Source organism: Antedon bifida, chromosome 3 (assembly GCF_963402885.1).
Source record: "Antedon bifida chromosome 3, ecAntBifi1.1, whole genome shotgun sequence".
Lineage (NCBI taxonomy): Eukaryota > Metazoa > Echinodermata > Crinoidea > Comatulida > Antedonidae > Antedon > Antedon bifida.
In genome coordinates, this window is record NC_136228.1 from 13761691 (window position 1) to 13781475 (window position 19785).

The 19785-nt window shown below is 32.7% G+C and overlaps 3 protein-coding genes and 1 long non-coding RNA gene across 6 annotated transcripts; all 4 read left to right on the forward strand.

Annotated features, from left to right (window-relative positions):
• Positions 1-626: 626 nt before the first annotated feature.
• Positions 627-2501, forward strand: LOC144837846 (class A basic helix-loop-helix protein 9-like). Of its 3 annotated transcripts, none has more exons than XM_078693126.1 (3): positions 627-988; positions 1151-1546; positions 2290-2501. In XM_078693126.1, exons 1-3 carry the CDS (start codon positions 974-976, stop codon positions 2320-2322), a joined length of 444 nt encoding a protein of 147 aa, XP_078549252.1. In that variant the 5' UTR covers positions 627-973; the 3' UTR covers positions 2323-2501. The 3 variants fall into 3 exon arrangements, with proteins under 3 accessions (XP_078549252.1, XP_078549248.1, XP_078549251.1); XM_078693122.1 differs by having other exon boundaries at positions 633-988; positions 2286-2501; XM_078693125.1 differs by having other exon boundaries at positions 634-988; positions 1169-1546; positions 2286-2501.
• Positions 2502-3595: 1094 nt separating this feature from the next.
• LOC144838007 (uncharacterized) lies at positions 3596-6608 on the forward strand. Its single transcript, XM_078693344.1, has 3 exons — positions 3596-3740; positions 4298-4453; positions 6247-6608. Exons 1-3 carry the CDS (start codon positions 3683-3685, stop codon positions 6408-6410), a joined length of 378 nt encoding a protein of 125 aa, XP_078549470.1. The 5' UTR covers positions 3596-3682; the 3' UTR covers positions 6411-6608.
• Positions 6609-11263: 4655 nt separating this feature from the next.
• On the forward strand, positions 11264-18851 carry LOC144837910 (aldo-keto reductase family 1 member B1-like). Its single transcript, XM_078693235.1, has 9 exons — positions 11264-11433; positions 11788-11955; positions 12903-13019; positions 13584-13664; positions 14249-14368; positions 15405-15511; positions 16948-17113; positions 17206-17288; positions 17937-18851. The coding sequence occupies exons 1-9, from the start codon at positions 11356-11358 to the stop codon at positions 17977-17979; spliced, it is 963 nt and encodes a 320-aa protein (XP_078549361.1). The 5' UTR covers positions 11264-11355; the 3' UTR covers positions 17980-18851.
• A 225-nt stretch (positions 18852-19076) lies between these two features.
• On the forward strand, positions 19077-19711 carry LOC144837220 (uncharacterized). The gene is made up of 3 exons (XR_013611453.1): positions 19077-19135; positions 19409-19509; positions 19652-19711. It is a non-coding gene; the product is annotated as an uncharacterized LOC144837220 (long non-coding RNA).
• The last annotated feature ends 74 nt before the right edge of the window (positions 19712-19785 follow it).

Below are 19785 nucleotides of genomic sequence, written 5' to 3' on the forward strand. Positions count from 1 at the left end.
CTCGCCAATTACAGGATTGATTTTATATAATTTATAATTTATTTATCGTGCTTATAAAACTAAGACTCAGCTACTAGTTGTTCAGAATGTGTCATGTGCATCACATTTTGTTGTCGCATAATGTTTGATAGTGATAAGATAAGATAAATTTATTGAACAAACGCTTTTGTATCAGCGGCACACGTTTATAAGGCAATGTAAAAACAAAAAGAAAAGTATCAAAAATAACATTTAAGTCTTACATAAGAAGCGAATTATACAAGTAAAATGAAATAGTAAAAACAAGGTAATCTTACAGATCGAACAATACTTAACCTATGTGATGGAGTTAATGTTATTATTTATTATCAGTATTATTATTGTTTTCAAGTTTAAAGCGAATATATTATCATTATTATTATAAAAAAAAAAAAAAGAACTTTAGTCTCTATTCTGTTCTATTTGCTCCATGGTTCTATTGTTTTATGAAGTTTATAAAAAGATAAACCAATTGTTATTTTCAAACAGATAATACTAATGATTGGTGTTTGTTAATGGAAAATATTGTTATTAATGGTTCATTGAACATCTAATTTAACTAATTATCCATTATTTGGCTGTCTGGAGTGTTAGGTGCACGTGGATTTTGGGCATTTTGCATTTGTGGTGTAAACGGGCAACATTGGTGACTGAATGGCATGGGAACTGTATTTTTTGGAAGTGGTCCTGAATATTAAATAGGTGTCTTGTTTTTGGTGACGTCATAATTTGTATGAATTAAGGCAGCGAAGCAATAGTTAATTAAAAGCTGATGAGACAATGTTTTTCGGAGAACTTCCAAACTAGTCAGAACATTGAACCTAAAAGGTTTGGTATATTGTTGGTGTTTCTCAATCATATTATCAGTAATAAACCTCAACAAATTGAAGTGTCGACTTAAAATTGTTATTCCTTAAACAAATTTCATGCGAACTTACGTTTATAATGGTACACAATGGTACATGGAGAGGTAAGCTTTTGTTTTTATTTTAATGGGTTTGTTTTATGTCAATTGAAATTTCTTTTTTGTTATTTGATTTAAGAAAGTCAATCAATTATTGTAGGATTAAAAACAAATACCGATATTATATAACAATACTGATACTATGTTTTCCGTACAATTTATCATTATTTGAATAAATTTAAAAAGTGCCCAGGTGATCAAACTGTACTGAACTCAACATTTGCATACAGCAAGCCAGGCAATAAAGAAACAGTTGCCGACGTCCAGCTTGAAACAGTAGAAGAAAAACATCGTGAAATTCTACAGAGAAAGTCAGCCAGTAACCGAGAGCGATCAAGGATGAGAGATATGAACGATGCCTTTGACATGCTCAGGAATAAACTGAACCACAGGGTGAAGCCAACCGGTAAAAGAATCTCCAAAATACAAGCGTTGCGCTGTGCTATTGAGTACATTGCCGTTCTACAGGAGACTCTTTCTTCTTCTGAATCGCCTACCGAAAGAAATGGATCTGATTACTACCATTGGGCTAGGACTAGAGGTTTTATTTGGGCTAGAGAGAAGGTAAGGCACCTTAATTATGTCACGCTAGATAGAAAGCCCAAAAGTACTTCTATTTATCACAGCATGAATCAGTTTTTGTCTCATTTCATAAGAACGTTTTGAATTTTTAAAAAAGAAAGATAAAAAGACTACAATACGTGGTTTATGAAATAATGTTCAAAGAACGATTATGTTTTATGTTATTTCACTCGCCTATTTAAGAATAGTGTTCGTCATATAACATTAACATTAAATATTAAACATAATGAGATAAATGTCCATTTCATCCTTCATCATACAAAACGTTGTATAATTAACGTACGTGTAGGGGTATTTTTTAAACGATTTTCAACACTATACAGAGGCTTTCTATAGAAAAAAATTTTTAAAGTATGAAATGGAATTCTTTTGCTGAATCCTATTTTTACCTCAATTAACTAATGTTCGTCGCATATCAAACTAATCTAATAGGACATTATACAAAACATCACATCCAACTATTCACAATAATCGTATACACCATTTCTAATAAACTTTTAAAACTTACTATCAACTAAAGCCGAAGTATGCAGTAGTAGTCATGTCCCAAAACCAAGTCACCGGATAGACCTTCTTCTATGAATGGATGACTTTTGGGAATAGGAACGCTAGACCAAACCCAGGGTACCGTTTTGATTTCGATCATTCGGGAAATGTCCTTATGACGTGAAAGATTCATTAATGGATTTACTAAGATAATATAACTTTTTGTTTCTTTCAGGCAGTTTCTGAAAGAGATGTTGACGTCACCACAATAGATGATATTTCTACTTCCGGCGTCTGCAAAATTCCTGATTTCGGTAACGAAATGAATCCATGTTTTTAAATCGCGATTTTCATGAACTTGTAAAAAATAAACATCCTAGTGCTGTATATCATTTTCATTTTGAATTTATTTAATCAATAATGACATATTAAAGGTAATTATTATTTCAAAGTTGTAAGATAGTTTTGTTTGAAGTTTTAACATAACTAACATATATACGGTAGTTAGGCCTAGCTACTTGTTTTGTAATATTCGATTTTCAAACAATGCTGGCTATTAAAGAATTAAATATTTGTTACTTTAAATCGTTGTTTGCATACTGTTGTGTATTCTCAATTAATTAACTACATTTCAAACCGGATGCATTATTTTTTTCCTATGCAATTAAGGCAGAAATCATGATAATTCATTAGAATAATTATGACATAATATGGGATATTATGGAGAGAGAGAGAGAGAGAGAGAGAGAGAGGGGGGGGGGGGAGAGAGATTAAATAATTTGTGTAAACAGCGTTTGCCAACCGAAATTTTTGGTCTAGTGGTAAAGGGGTTAACCTTACACTGGAGCCCTCGGTTCGAGGTCTTTCAAGAGATTATTTAGAGGGTTAGATTTAGTATATTTAGGAAGTAGATCAGCTATCTTGTAATTCTTTATAATAGAAAAAAATGAAGGTAATGAATTATTCATAAAATCTGCCTTAATTGCATAGGGAAAAAAAATGCAACCCGGATGCCTTTCTTAAAACAATAATGGCCCCAGGAAACCAGCCCCAGCCCAAAACCCTTAAACCAATGCTACCCGACTGTTCTTATAGCAACTGAATGGACAGTAGTAGTAGTATAGGCTACGTAAAATATCGGTTATTTCACAAGAAATTGTGATAAAAATACATCCTTGTTAAAATCATCCTATAGCCCCGAAAACACGAAGTTATTGGTGTGATAAAAAGCTTAAAAGTACACAGCTATATCCGTGTTTTCTCGCTCCTCCCACCTTTCTACAGATTATACTCCGTGTCGCCACATCGTATACATGTTAAGATTACTATAACAAATAAGTATTATTACTTACACACATTAACAACTTGCGTATCAAATCTTAATTGCGTTTGAAGTCATCAAATACATTATTTAACATAATTATTAAGTTCCATATGTAACTAATGGTCTTTAAGTTACACTGGGGAATACATGGTTAATACTCACCCACTTGCCATGTCACACCTGGTGTTGTATAATATGCCTATATAATATGCGTTGTGGACGTTTTAAGTGCAGATAGACGATCTCTGATCTTAAACAGGTTGACATTATTATATTATTCTACAACTTCTTTTGGACCCATTACCACTATGCGGAGTTTTGCTTGTTTGTGTTTTGCGATTGTTTCTCTTTCTACATTTGGAAATGGTAATGTATATTTTTTCAATATTTTTAAAACATGGTTGAGTAGGCCTACCGTAATATGCAAAGCAATTTTTAAATTGCTTGGCATATACGGTAGGCCTACTAAAATATTAAAAATATAAAATAATTATATTAAAATATGTTGCAATGGCAATAATTCTTCATGGCATTTTTATCGTAATATTAGTCGGTTAACTTCCGATTTATTGTTGTAATAAACAACTTTGAATAATTCAAAATACAATATTTCATAGACTGTGTTTTATTGTTAATGTTATTAATCAAAAGTATAGTGGTCTACGAATGGTAGGCCTACTGCGTGCATTGATGATTAAGAAATGATGTCAAAACATAATTAAATGATTTTGATCTACAAATAACACAGCCAAACATTGTTACAAATATTGCTTAAAACCAGCAGATTATATATGAACAAATTAAAATAATAAAACAAGAATCATAGTAACGGTTGGTTCTCCGAATTGTAAAACGTCCATAACGTTGAGTTTGATGGTATGAATCTCTCTCATTTTAACTAATTAAATATGTTGTCATTGTAGCTATGGACTGCGATAAATTGAAGGAGTATGTACCCAATCCATATAAGTGTCCAGTGTCAGGTGAATGTATTTTCGCTGAATGGGTTTGCGACACAAAGGTAGACTGCGTAGACAAAAGTGATGAAGATATTGACAATTGCGCGGACGACTGGAAAAGTGAGTTGGCCAATCAAATTCGGTTTCTTATCGTGCATACGTCACTTTATGAAGCCGGTCCTCCCCGCGGGATCTGGTTTAAGCAATTCTATTAACATTTGTAATTATCTCATTCATTATAAGAAGGAGCTATTGCCACTATCCAGTGGCGTATCCAGTGGGGGGGCCGGGGGGCCCGGGCCCCCCCTGATTTGGCGTCCGTCGGCACATCATCGCGTCCGTCGGCAAACAAAGGTGCCGGGGAAAAATAAAGTTAAGCAAATAAGAATAAACTATTATTCTGACAATAATTGTACTGTAAACATAATTCTTTTGAGTGTTTGTTTATTTACATATCATATTATTCCCTTCAGATCAAATATTTTTTATTTTCATTACATCTAACCAAACACGTAAAAAATTAGGTTAAAATATTTTCTCATCTTGCACGTCGTACGGCCGTACGCGCTAGATTGTTTACTCTCAAAAAGTCTTTGAACGGTCCGGTGACCTTATCCTATTCAACCTTGTTTTTGCAGTTGACCTGGGATTTGTATGTTTTCCTACGCTAAGATTATATAGTTCCACATGCCATGTGCTTTTTTCTCTAAGATATATTTATTATAATTGCCAAAAACCCGTTTTTTTCTCGATATGAGGCCTTTATTATTCAAATTTTTTAAAGAAAAAGCACACATACCATAAAAAATATCCATGTATTTAATTTTTGGAACATAATATTTCGTGAGGCTCAACTAGAAAACCACCATTGTGTGATATGATGTCATCGTTAGCCAATCAAAGCTAAGCTTTCCCGTGATTATCGGCATTGGTCACGGTTGAATGATTTTGGATTCTGGCTGATTTGATTTGATTGGTGGATGCGAATCACCCGCAGCGGAATGTTTTCTCTCGCGCGTGTACAGTAGTACCATGAACTCACATGGTCTCTCGTTATACACAAAGTTAGAGCAATGAATTTGTCCGAATTCCGTTAAGTAAACAACTTTTTATATTTTATAAGCATTTAATAACATGTTTTATTGATATTTCCAATGGGTGATATATAAAATAAATTATTAAAAATGTAATCATATGTAATTATTTAAACCAAAAATGGCGTAGTTAATAGAATTGTCGACTGAGGCCGGCCACAAATGGTTTTACTTCTTTCGTGGCTAAAAACGATCTTTTTCGGCGATGTTTTAGACCCTATATTTCGAAAAATACAAGTCAGATTTTCGTAATTCTTTTTTTATTGTAATATTAATACAACATACTAACAGATAATGTTTAATTTGGTTATAATTTTGCATCGTTATCCCTATACAACATATGACTATGCAATCCTAGAACATATATTGATCAGGTGTATATCGGGGTGTAGGCCCTATGTACAGGTAATGACACTAATTTTGTCGGCAAATTGGCAATTCCGGGCCCCCCCAACTTCAAAATCCTGAATACGCCACTGCCACTATCTAATTCAGTATAGAAGGAACTAGTATTATCAATATCTAATTTATAGGAGAATTTAACTTTTATTAATCTAGTGGAGGAGATAATTGTCAACTCAACTAAAAATCTGTTTGGCCTTTTTTTATTTGTACCTTACCATGTACAATGGAAACTCGCCCTAAAGCCAGTTGGGCTTATTTGAGTATCTACACATAAGCACAATTTTAATCTATTTATTTAATTTATTTATTATCGTATGTGGAACAATACAATGAATGAATGAATTATCTATATTTGGAACCAATACAAACCGATCTAAATTTTATATCATAATGTCGTCTTTCCCTTAATTTTAGATTCTTGTAAAAACGATTTCATTGGAGATCCATTCCAATGCAACAATGGCATGTGCATCTCAGCATCCAAATCGTGTGATGGAGTCTCAGACTGCCTCGACGGAAGCGACGAAATCAATTGTTCAGAGGATTCATTCTCATCGTTTTTATCATCATCTTCTTAGTAAAAGTTTACATAATATGACATTTTTACTGTTATTTAAATCTTAAATCACTAAATGTATTTCCAATTAACAGTTAAGGCACCGTCAGAAAATATCTTGTTTTTGTTCGTGCATGTTGGAGTATAATACTTGGCATATCTTGCTAAAATGTCAACAACAAACAAGGTTTATTAATAAAATGCTTTTCTTTCCGTTGAATTGAATTGTTTTGTTTTGTAATATTATGACGTGTATTCCCAGCGGAAACCGACGTCGAATCAACGTTGAAATTAGGTCGTGACGTCGGACAATCCAATAACAACGCCGGAACATGTTGATACAACGTAACTATTTTTGTTGATACAACGTTGAATTCGGGTTAAAATCTGACAATTCATGGTCGGTACAACGTCGTTGTAGCCTATCAACGTTGAAATCAGTTTGACGTCTGACAATTCAAGGTCGATCTACCATCGTCTAAACAACATCACTATTTAACGTCGATACAACATTGTAATCAGGTTGACGTCTGACAATTCAAGGTCGATCTACCTTGTTTATTCACCGTCACTATTTAACGTGGAGTTATTTATTATTAGTTCGAGGTTCGAATCCAATATTTGTACCTTTATATTTTTATATTTGTAAATTGTTAGATTTTTGTCCTTTGATGTGTAGATTATCATGTTAATATTGTTTTAATTCAGCCTTGTGCTGCGATTACGATATATAGAATTAATTAAATAATCCTTAGGCAAGATACTTTACGTTTGCCTCTCTCCACCCAGGTGTATAAATGGGAACCCGGTTTGATCTATCCATGCTCATTATACCACGAAGGATCATCCTGCATTCATTATTATATTTTATTCAGGTCAAACTTCGCTGAATCTATTATAGGTCCATGATTGACCGGTACGGTACGTTAGATAACGACAATTGTTTTTGAATAGTTATTGAATTGATGACTCTGAAAACACTTCCATAGAAAGAAATGTGTTTCTATACGAAATGGACAAACTATCAAAGATTATAGTTTTGTTGGTTATTTATAGCATTTTTCTGAGCATCGGATACATCAAATATTACGGAGAACGACCAATCCACAAGCTTCCAACAACATCATTCTCAGACTCTAATGCAGCTCTAAAAGGTATGTGGATTGTTGTTTACCGGAGAAGAAGTTTATGAAACATGGTTATAGCACGGAGGACTTTAGGGTCTACTGATCTTCTCTGGTTATAGGCATGCATGTACTACTTTTGTGTTTATTAATACAGTAGGCCTACTCTTATTGGGAATCCCTAGCCAACCAGGTGGTTTCCCAATGACAGCATATACAAAATATAGCAATGTATGCCTGAGTACATTATCATTTATGTATACTTTGTTTATGATGTTGCATTTTACTAATTATTAGATTGCTGTCAGGCTAGAGGTATCTACTGATTGTTTTTGTGTGTAGGCCTAATTTTCACCGTTATGGCTATTAAAGTTACGGGACGAGCATTTATTTTATTAACTGAAGATTTTTATTTCAGCCTCCATAATATGGATGCCATACCAAGTGTTCATAAGTTGGGGACCCCTCGTGAAACGTCACAAAATAAACATGAATATTCATTAGTCATATCCATAAGGTGTGACGTAAAAATTGAGCTAACTACAATTCGCTAATGCAAACGATTTCTGCCGAGCCGTCTCATGTGTAGTCGAGTGGATAAGACTATGGAATTTACATGTCGATGTATGGGGTTCGACTCCCATGAGCTACTTCTTTATAGTGAGAGAGATTATTAAGAGGGTTAGGTTTAGTTATATTTAGGTAGTAGTTTAGTTTCACATGGGGTCCCCAACTTATGTACGAAAAAAAAATCGCAGCCGGCCCTTATTCAATAGGCCTTATACCTATAAATAGATACTATAGACGCTATAGACACTATACACTATATACTATACACTATAGACACTATATACTATACACTATGGACACTATAGACACATACCCTAAGCAAACAATTTGGCAAGATTTATGTTCATATACCGATTGACAAAAGTAGGCGTAACAATGGTTAAGTTGCTTGTATTATAATTGAAATGATATGGAATTTATATGATTTGTATTTTACAGGGAAATTGTTTCTCGATAAGAAATCAAACGACATGAAACATTTTATTTTACCAATCAAATCAGACACGAAAAATAGTAGGCCTAGTAGTATTATTAAATCAAAGAATGGTAGGAGGAAAAAGAAGAGACTTTTTCATTGGGAAAAATTAAAACAGACAAAATGCATTATCTACGTTTAGGCAGAAAATTTGATAAAAACACGGTGAGTCGTATGATCCATGTCATAATGAACTTTTCGGGTACAGATCAAAGTAAATATCAGGTAATTCTTACTACAGATTTGTGCCACTTAAATTCTTGGTTTCCCACTTGTGGACGCAATGCAATGACGTAAGTGTAACGCAGTGAGTTGACCAATCACAAGCGATAGTTGGGTGATCCAGCGCGTCGTGATTGGTTGATTGCGGTGCGCTGACGTCCTTGCGTTGCGTATACTACAGTAGCTTAAAAACAGTCCTATCAATACTTATGACATACTTCAAGTATTAGTAACATTACGCCATAAAAAAAAAACGTTTTCTTTGTACGAATATTAAGCCAAGCGCCGTCTATTAGACTACGGTACTTACAAGTTTTTGATTTTTACAGACCATTAACGAATGTGTACTAAAGCGACGTCCTGAATGCTCAGGGAATAGACTTCAGTATATAATTCCATTCTTTTGCGGACCCAGCCCTCAGTGCAGGTAAGATAGATATTATTGTAAATGCAGTGAATTGACTTGTGATGAGTTTTCAGGATTGTTTATTCTTAAGCACTGTTTACACTATTAAACTAGTTTGACAAATATGGCATGCAAACATAAAGTTTGATAGTAGTGTAGACAGGGCTTTAAGCTCTGTCTATGTGTAGACAGAGCTTAAGACAATTAAACAGTTGGTATTCTCTGCAGGGCAACATTTAGTATATAGTATTGCTCCATGATACTGCGTTTCTTTATTTCTGACTCGATGATTGCGATTGTTTTTTAACAGTTTGTTAAATAGTTCAATTCCTTTGATTATGTAAAAGAACGCTTCAAAAATCATAAGAAAACTCTGGATATCAAAAGGTGACTCGGGAGCTATTGGTAACTAACGCATGCGCAGACTCTCTGAAGCGGATTTTATTTACCGGATTCTGTATCTATATCATATAATAATAAGGGGAAAATGGTGTGTTATTGTAAAACTCGTTAGGGTGAACGGATAAGCCTTAATAAATAAATATTTTTGATTTCGATTTTAAAGCGGTTTTAATTTTTCGCTAAAATAAATTTTACAATAACACGTGAACAATACATGTGAACGAGCCCATGGTACTCCACATATGTGGTCCGAATCGTCCTGGATTCCACTGGAGTAGCCATCCACACGACACACTCGTATAACGGCTTTTCGCGAGTGACAATAATATAATACCGTATTTAGACAAATAAACGCACAGGAGCGTTTACTGTAGAGGAGGGTTTTTAGGAGTTTATCCGAAGGAGGTGTTTTTTTTTGTGTAATATGGTAACATGTATAATCAAATAGGCTAAGTAGCTCCTAGTTATGAAAATATATGCCTAAAACACCAATTCATATCGAGAAGTGATAAAATCGTACAGTATAAACAATAAAAATGCTTGTTAAAATTGTAGATCATGTCAATCAATATAAAATAAATATATATTTATAATTAATGTGTGTGTGTATACTTGTCGTTTTAAATTAATTAATAAATTTTAGAATTGATGTTCTTTGCCTTTTGTGTTTATATCTTATATAATAATAATAATTAAAATGTGCTAATCTAAATTGATTGAAATAGACATTGATTATGACTATGAGGAGGAGCTGATGATAATTCACGGATAAATGATGTGTTGAATAAATTAAACTTATAAATAAAAATCAAGCAGGCTTAGCTATTCGTTTGAGACAGGTTACCGAATGAATAATCAGTCTTATAAAAACGTGACCATAAAAGATGCATTCGTATACTATATTCCGTGGATTATGGATATTTGTTTTCGCACTACTGTAGTTACGATTCCTCACCAGTTATCCCATAAAATTAATACTGTTAAAAGGATTTCTGCGTTAATGGTGATCGTTACATGGAAATGTAGCAAGCTGTCCATTTAATGGTGATTTGCTAATAATATGACAAAATCTAACATTACTGAGTAACTTGTGATATTTTCTTACCATTTTGTGTGCAAAAAAAGTCCCAAATATCCAGTAGGCGATTCCGAGGAGCAAACATAGTTGGGGAGATCGGACTTTCAGTGTTGCTGGACCTAGGCTCTGGAGCCACCTACCCTTGAACATTAAACACACATCATTATTGAGTCACTTTAAGTCACTACTCAAAACTCACCTTTTCTGATTTTTTCTACAGCGCCATGAGCAATGAATGTTGGAATGGCGCTATATAAATCGAACGATTGATTGATTGATTGATTGGATGTATGTTTGCGCGCGATAAAGGATTCGTCGATTTTTGAAAGGGTAGTCTGTTACGATTCAATGTAATTTTTTAAACCACCAACTGATCTCCTAGCTATATCATTTTAAAAATCCTAATATAAAACATTTGTAATTAACTGAATGATATATACTTTATAATAGTATTTAAATTAAAACAAATGATGTTTTAGTAAGGACCTCTGACGTTGGGAAATCTGATGGTCAGTGTACTTTTGATGTGCGTACCTGGGAAAATGAAAAACGTGACATGACACAGCATAGCTGAGCTAGCTGCATGCTGCTGCTGAACATCCACACATCCTTTCTTTCAAGCGCGATCGTCGTTGGTCTAGTGGTGTTAAAAGTGGAATCATTTATCGAATTAATCTGGGAATTAATCAAATGTTGAAAATGGCGAAAAATGCTTTAAAGCTTCAAAGCGGTGCACTTATGCCCATTATTGGTTTAGGTACTTGGCAGGTATGGTTTTTAAACTATTTTTATTGGGCAAAATTTGATTTTATGTAGGCCAACCAAGCCTAATAGGCCTAGCTAGCTAGGCCTTCGATTCTTATGATATGAGGAAACTGATTGTGCGAGGAATCGGACCGCTTTCTAAGTGTGTTGGTTGACTCTTGTGCGTAGTTTAAAGGTCTATTCTAAGGCCTAGCTAGGCCTAGGTCTATAACATAACTATAAAGGCCTAGCTAGTATTATGTAATATTTGGGCCACTAGAAATAATTTACGTAGGCATCAGTAAATGAAAATAATGAATGAAATGAAATGGTCAATAATTATTAATTTTGTGATTTAATTTCACTTACATTTTTCAGTCTAAACCAGGTGAAGTTGAGAATGCCGTAAAAGCAGCAATTTCAATGGGGTACCGACACATCGATTGTGCCCGTGCATACCAGAATGAAGGAGAGGTTGGAACTGCTCTGAAGGCTAAATTTGACGATGGTACTGTAAAGAGAGAAGACTTGTTTATTACTAGCAAGGTAGAGTTTTGTCAGATGATACATCATTACATTTATGATGGTATTATAAAATGCACAATATACACACAATGTAATTAAATTACATTATTGAAGTATTCAGGTACTCTTGTTTTTTTTTGTGACAATCAAAATGTAATGATTCCATCTTAGTTCTTAAAGACCCCTTCCCTGCAATTTTGGACGTTTTTTGAAAAATAATACATATATATCACTTTAAAAACATTAAACTATGTCATTCCTTGTCTTAAATGTACGTTTTATGGTAAATTATGATAAAAAGTGAGAAACAATGCACTACCTAAGTAGCTCGCGGCGATCGACCTCTCGTGGACGGTCTTAGGCCTAGCCTAGCTAGGCTTAGTTTTGTAGGCCTAGCTGGTAAACATCGGTAACGTACGAACATCGTACGCTAGCTATATACCTAGCCTGACGTTGTATAGTTGCTGCATTAATTGTCTTTCTATTTTTGCCAGACTCCGTTGATACAAATTGGGGAAAACCCGGTATTTTCGCTGAAAAGTTAGGAGTCTTCCATTTGTTTTGGCCTCACGATCGATCGAAAAGTGGGCGAATTACAGGTGAAAAACAAAAATATCAATCCGCGCGCAATGCATTTTGGGATTTATAGCGGGCCGCTATAATTATTAGAATCAACTTATTTTTCACATTTTAACCGTTTAAAGACGAAAACAGTTATCGCAATAGGACCATATAGTATTATTATTACATTAAATATAGTTTGTGATTTTAAATTAGATCTAAAAAACGTAGGGAAGGGGGCTTTAAATAATAAGACAAGATAATAAAATAAAATTTGTTTGATAAATTATGGTTGTTGCTGAATAGACAATTTTATGTGTATATGCTGAAATTCAAGCAATGTTTTACATATACAAACGTATCATTTAAATTTAAATTACCAAAAAATGATTTTATTTTCCATACAGCTGTGGAATACATACCATCATCCTGATGATGTGATGAAGTCATTTCAAGATAGTCTTGAGTTGCTTGGTTTGGACTATGTTGACCTTTACCTTATCCACTGGCCAATGGCTTACAAGGCGAGTACCGTTTTGTTTACTCAACGTAAATTCTACACTATTAATTCAGATAACAATAACTGTCTCATGAGGGGCCCGGTGATACATATAATTATAACACATGAAATGTTAAACAACAAATAATAAACAAAATTTGAGAAACTATTAAGCATAGCAAAAGTTAGGGTGTTTAAATTGCTAATAGGTAACATTTTACAGATTTTTTTAAAGTAACTAAGGATACAGAAAGTATTTTAACAGTTAAATCATTATTTAGGTCCGGTAATATAAACAAAAAATTGATTTCTAGTTAATCTTGTAAAAGGAACAAATTAAACGTACAAATAATGTAATAATAGCAATAATGGAAGTTGCAACTGTAGTCAGACTGACGATCTAGGAACAGATCATGTCAAATGACGTGTCTTCGGTCGTTGTCTGGACGTAGAAACCACCAAAACTGTGTCGATGTGGGTAGCAAGAAAGCACGCCCCCAACTCCCTCGCACTGGTCTACACTTTTAGAATCATGGCCTTTATTATTGCTCTAGTATATTTTTCATTGTATTTTATAATTTATTTATAGAGAGGTGATGACATGTTCCCCAAAGATGATAATGGCAAATTCCTATATGCAGAAGAAATTCCATTTACTGATACATGGAAGGTAAAGTTATTTGTAATAGTGTTTGTGTATTACAGAAAAACCTAAGCATTAACACTGAATGATTGGAATACTGTATTAATTGAAAGTTAGATAAATAGTATTAAATATTAATGTGCCACCATTTCTATCAGTACAGTACTAATACAATTATTATAATAAAACTAATTCTGATTTTATTGAAGACTTTACCAAATTTGTGAAAAATGGAAATATAATAATAATAGTTCATTCTTATTTAGCGCATATAAGCAAGCTCTCAATGCACTGCACATTATTACCCCGGTAATTTTTTGGATGAAACATGTATGGAAACATATTCCCATAATAATGCAGCTAGTAATCAGCGCAAAGTTGTGTCTTGATCTCACCGGTACCCATTTTTTACATCTTGGTGGAGAGAGAGGCAAACGTAAGTAAAGTATCTTGCCTAAGGATACAAGCAATGCGGTGAGTGTTGGGATCGAACCACGATCTCACGATCAGTAATTCAACGCACTGCGCCACACGCAGCTTTGAGAAGCTTTGACAGATCACAAGTATATACGAAATAGATACATGATCCTTTCTCTCTTAATTGTTTAAAGGCTTTGGAAGAACTTGTGTCTAAAGGCCTATGCAAATCTATCGGAGTGTCTAACTTCAACCAACAACAAATTGAACGAATACTTGCAATGCCAAACAAAGTCCCCGTGGCAGTCAACCAGGTAGGTAAAATTCTTTTTGTCCTGGGCTGTACACAATGGACTTTTCCTGGGAAAAAGAGTAATTATTAATCTGCTAGCATATGAAACAAATGTGTCCTGTAATAAAGTACTATGAAGTAACCAAGTTTTATTTTTATTTTTGATATAGATAAAACATTATATATTTCTATTTCTTTTATTCCAGTCCACTCAGGCAGTGCATGTCTGCTTTATATTCTAATATTGTCCATGTACTCTCACTTGCACTGATGAAGGGCTAGTGATTTAGATTTTTTGCTTATTTAAAAAAATATCTCCATTGAGATCCAGCAACTGATACCCACAGCATTGTAATTTTTTCAGTAATTTACTTTGGATTTATATATAGATATCAAGGCAAAATTGTTAATAAAAGTGAATTAATTAACCCATTGACTGCCAGATGTTTATTGGCCCATTGTTCTGTACTGCCAGTACATTTCAGTGAGGTATTGCCAGCTCATTTTTTATCAACGCGAGAATGAACTAAATTTTTGACAGGGTAGTATTATTTTGTAAATAACTTATAAACTATTGATAATTTGAAAAAATAAATAGTAAAACAAATGTTCATCAAACATTACTACATGCAAAGGTATTTTTATTATAAGGTTTTTAGCAATATTTGTACAGCTAGCTAGGTCTGTGTCATCAAGCACAGCAGCGACAACTTCTCTGTGGAATAGCGCTTCATTTTTATTTAAAACCAACATTTTTAACCTCAAAATACTCAAATTTTCAATATCGTAAGCCCTACAAATGTTCCCGTCAAAATATAGAATGGTTCATTGGCTTTCGTTTAATATGCATGTCAATACAAATAGACTTTGGTGAAGACTATTTTATTGAGACGTTCATTTTTTTCGCAGTTTTTTTAATGCGAAGTTGGCACAGCCAGTACAACTAGTCTATTTGCATAAATGCAAAGTTGGCACTGCAGGTGGTGGCGTCCTGTTCGCATAAATGCGGAGTTGGCAGTCAATGGGTTAATTAAAATGGTTTTTATTATCATTTATAGATTGAACTTCATCCATACTTGACACAAGAGCCTATGGTTGAATTCTGTAAAAGCAAGGGAATTGTGGTTACAGCTTATAGCCCACTTGGCTCTCCACAAAGACCATGGTAAGATTCATTTGCCTAGCCTGCAACCACTGTTAATGAAAACAGGGCTCAGCTAAGCAATATGTCCTCATTTATATATTATGCTAGGCCAGCAAAGTAAAGCAAAACAATGATCTTGATTACAGTCAATATTTACCTTGAAAATCAATATTATTAATGAAATGCATTTTGGTTTTTTTTAAAGAGAATTGCATTAAACAATTGATTATATTACTATTGACTAGCTTAACTTTTACAGAATAATATTTGCAGATTAATTTTGCATAATTTATTTTGTTTAAAATTATTAATTATATGCATAATTTGTTTTAATTTCCATTTTGCATAATTCTACAATTTTTTCACAATTAAACACACATAATTTATACACTTTTTAAAATCTATTTTTAAAATGCCATTGTTCGGTGAAATATATAATTATATGTTAGGTTTATTTTGGATTAAAATTATTGTATTGTTAAACTTTAAACTATCAAATGACCATCAATAATGCTGAAAATAATTAATATGAAACATTAATTGATGCACCCCCATCTGTGTTTCAATTTTAATTTTAATTTATTTCCACAATATAACATGATAATACACAATGACATAATATATTAAACTAGTTTGTTAATACATAAAATAGCATATAAATACAATGAAAAGTAGTTCAGTCATGTGGGGGGAGAGTCATATAAGTCAGAGAGACTTTAACCCAGAAAATGTTTGATTTGACTCTAAAGGCCAGGTGTGGAAAAAAAATTCTATATCATGCATTCCAATAATTATCGATCTATAGTTTCCCCTATATTTCATAATTTTTGGAATTTTATTTGTGTTAATTAAACCAGCTTGTTGAAAATAAGCACTTTCTTATCAGTGGGGATATAGTTCAAATTACACAGTAAAATCTCTATTGTTTTGTACACAAATGTTGTAAATAGAGAGGCATTTTTAAAAAACTATGAAAATAAATGGTGTGGTAAAGCATGTTATCAGATGACTAAATATAGGTAATATAACTTGAATTTTAAATTTCTAGTATTTTTATTCAACTTCAGAGTTTTATTTTCATGCTATAGCAAAAATTATCCACTGTGTATCCACCTTTTCACCTTCTAGGGAGTCACCAGACATATTATTAAACAAGTTAAAACTGCCTAACTACTGAAAAAAGGTCTTCCTGGTTTTTATAGCAGAATTTTGCCTAATTTTGTATTTGACCATTTTAAGGGAAATTCATGTTTTTTTGTCTTGATTTCTATTACAAATTTTTATATACAATTAACCAGATATTATATTTAAAATTCAAGCCTGTACCTGAGCTTTAATATCTTCTCCTAAAAACTAATACAACAACTATATAAACAACTTTGAAAGAAACCCACCCGAGATTCTGTTAGTTGATGTATATATTATTAGGTATTGATGGTGTATTTTCATATTTTCAGGGTGAAGGAGACAGACCCGTCAGTGATGGATGACCCAATTGTTGTTGAAATTGCAAACCGTTACAAAAAAAGTCCCGCTCAGGTGCTCATTCGCTTCGCAGTTGAACGTGGCATTGTGGTCATTCCAAAAAGCGTTACTCCTTCTCGCATTCAAGCCAATTTTGAGGTGATTCTTCTTTTTTAATAACAAAAGATAAATAAATAAATAAATACCATATAAATAAAAATATAAATCACTATTTATTTTTACCTTTTCAGTCGATGAACTTTGAGTTGAAACCGGAAGATGTTAGGCTTTTGTTAAACTTGAATAAGAACTATAGAGGGTGTGCTTTGGAATGGTGAGTAATCAACTGGCTCTTGACAAACAAACAAACAAATATTAACAATATACCATCTATGGCAACCTAATATATTATACTTACTATTAATTGTATTAGTTACTATGTATAATATACCTGCCAACACATAATAATTTTTATTATTTTTTTTTTATGCCTCACATATTTGTCGCGCATCCATAAAAATATTCAGAAAAAACATTATTTTGAAGTTGACTTGACTATTTTGAGAGAAAAAATTGCATTGGATTGCACATTATTTAATTAATGGGAGCATAAATAGCCTAGGCCTATGTTTATTTGTATTTTATGGTTTATGTAGTACAGGAAAGCCAACTAAATTTTGTGAAAAATCAAACATAGAAGGCGTATTTTGCGATTAATTTGAGTTAAAATAACACAGGGAGCGCTATATACAATTTTAATTTAATGTCTCATGCATTGGCCACTGAAAAAGTTGACAGGTATATAATATTTTATTCCCTATGTCGGCTTTTCAAGAGTTTTCAAAAATTACATATTTTTTAATTTAGATTTAAAATCAAATTGTAATACAGATAGAGACGCTGACAAATAGAATATTTCAACTAGAAATCATTTTTATTTCTTAAATTGTTTAAAATTTATTTTCTGTATTTTTTTTTTCAGGATTTTTGATCACAAGGATCATCCATTTGCAGTGGCTTCATAGAATTCAACTTATATAGTAAAAGATGACAAAAAAGATAGCTCTATAAATTAACAAGTAAATACAAAGTATTACATTTAAAGAAGCTCTTTCAAATTCTGTTCAAAAAAGAAATTGGTACCAATATAACTGAAATTAAAGAACATTAGCTAAACAAAATAAATAAATAATAATAATATAAGATTCGTAATTGAAAGCAATATTAAACACTACAGTATTTGAATATAATAATTTTATAATAGATCTTAGAATTATGATTATTTTAGCTTACTTGTTTTATAAATTTTAATTTCCAATGTGTACAAGTATTATAATCAGTAATACTTTGTTTTCCATTGCTACATAAACATATAACTTTATTATTAATATATAGTTATATCACTATTTATAACTTTTGATACAATTACTAGAATTATGTTCCTTTCAAATTTCTACTGGTTTTATTATTTTAATGTAAATATGAAACAAATTTTCATACTTTTGTATCCAGTGTTCCATGTGAAAATAAAACATACAGTTAATAATAGACAGTGTAGGTAATAAGTAAATGTAGCTAATTGCCACATTATCAAATCATACTCAATAATAACCAAATCATACTCAATCATAACCAAATCATACTCGATCATAACCAAATCATACTCAATCATAACCAAATCATAACCAAATCATAACCAAATCATACTCAATCATAACCAAATCATGCTCAATCATAACCAAATCATACTCGATCATAACCAAATCATAAAATCATAATATAAATCAATCAAAGAATAATGATTGCTAATATACAGATACAAATAAATAAAAATTATATGGAATATTTATTCTGAAATAAAGTGATCAAATCAAATCAAATCAAAACTAAATGAAAAGTTCAATGTCTCTTTTTGAATTGTTTTTGTGATTTTCATAATAGAAATAAAATGCACATGATTTATGTCCTATCATGATAGTGTGAATTATACCAGGAAAGAGTAATTGTAATTATACTGTACTCATTGTTGTTAATTAGTGGACCTTTCGATATCCAGGTAATACGACACACAACGTTAAAGACATCTGTATAGACTGACTGTCAATAGTGGATGGAGATTACATTACATGGCAACTTCGGAGATCTACAATACCTCAAAAGGACGTCTAATAAGTTAAGTTTGTGTCATTTAGTTTTAAAGACATCTGTATAGAGACTGACTGAGGGATAGAGTGCAGTGGAGATGTCATTACATGGCAACTTCGGAGATCTACAGTACCTCAAAAGGACGTCTAATAAGTTAAGTTTGTGTCATTTAGTTTTAAAGACATCTGTAGAGACTGACTGAGGGATAGAGTGCAGTGGAGATGTCATTACATGGTAACTTCGGAGATCTACAATACCTCAAGAAGACGTCTAATATTATAAAGTAAGTTGTGTCATTTAGTTTTAAAGACATCTGTAGGGACTGACTGGGGAGGGGAGAGAGAGCGGTGGAGATTACATTACATGGCAACTTCAGAGGTCTACAATACCTCAATAGGACTTCTACTACAGTATCATTTAGTAATTTAGTTTTAAAGACATCTGTAGAGACTGACTGAGGGGGAAAGAGCAGTGGAGATGTCATTACATGGCAACTTCGGAGGTCTACAATACCTCAAGAGGACTTCTAATACAGTAAGTTGTGTCATTCAGTTTTAAATACATCTTCAGAGACTGACTGTTGTAGGGGGAAAGAGCAGTGGAGATGTCATTACATGGCAACTTCAGAGATCTACAATACCTCAAAAGGATGTCTAATACAGTAAGTTGTGTCATTCAGTTTTAAA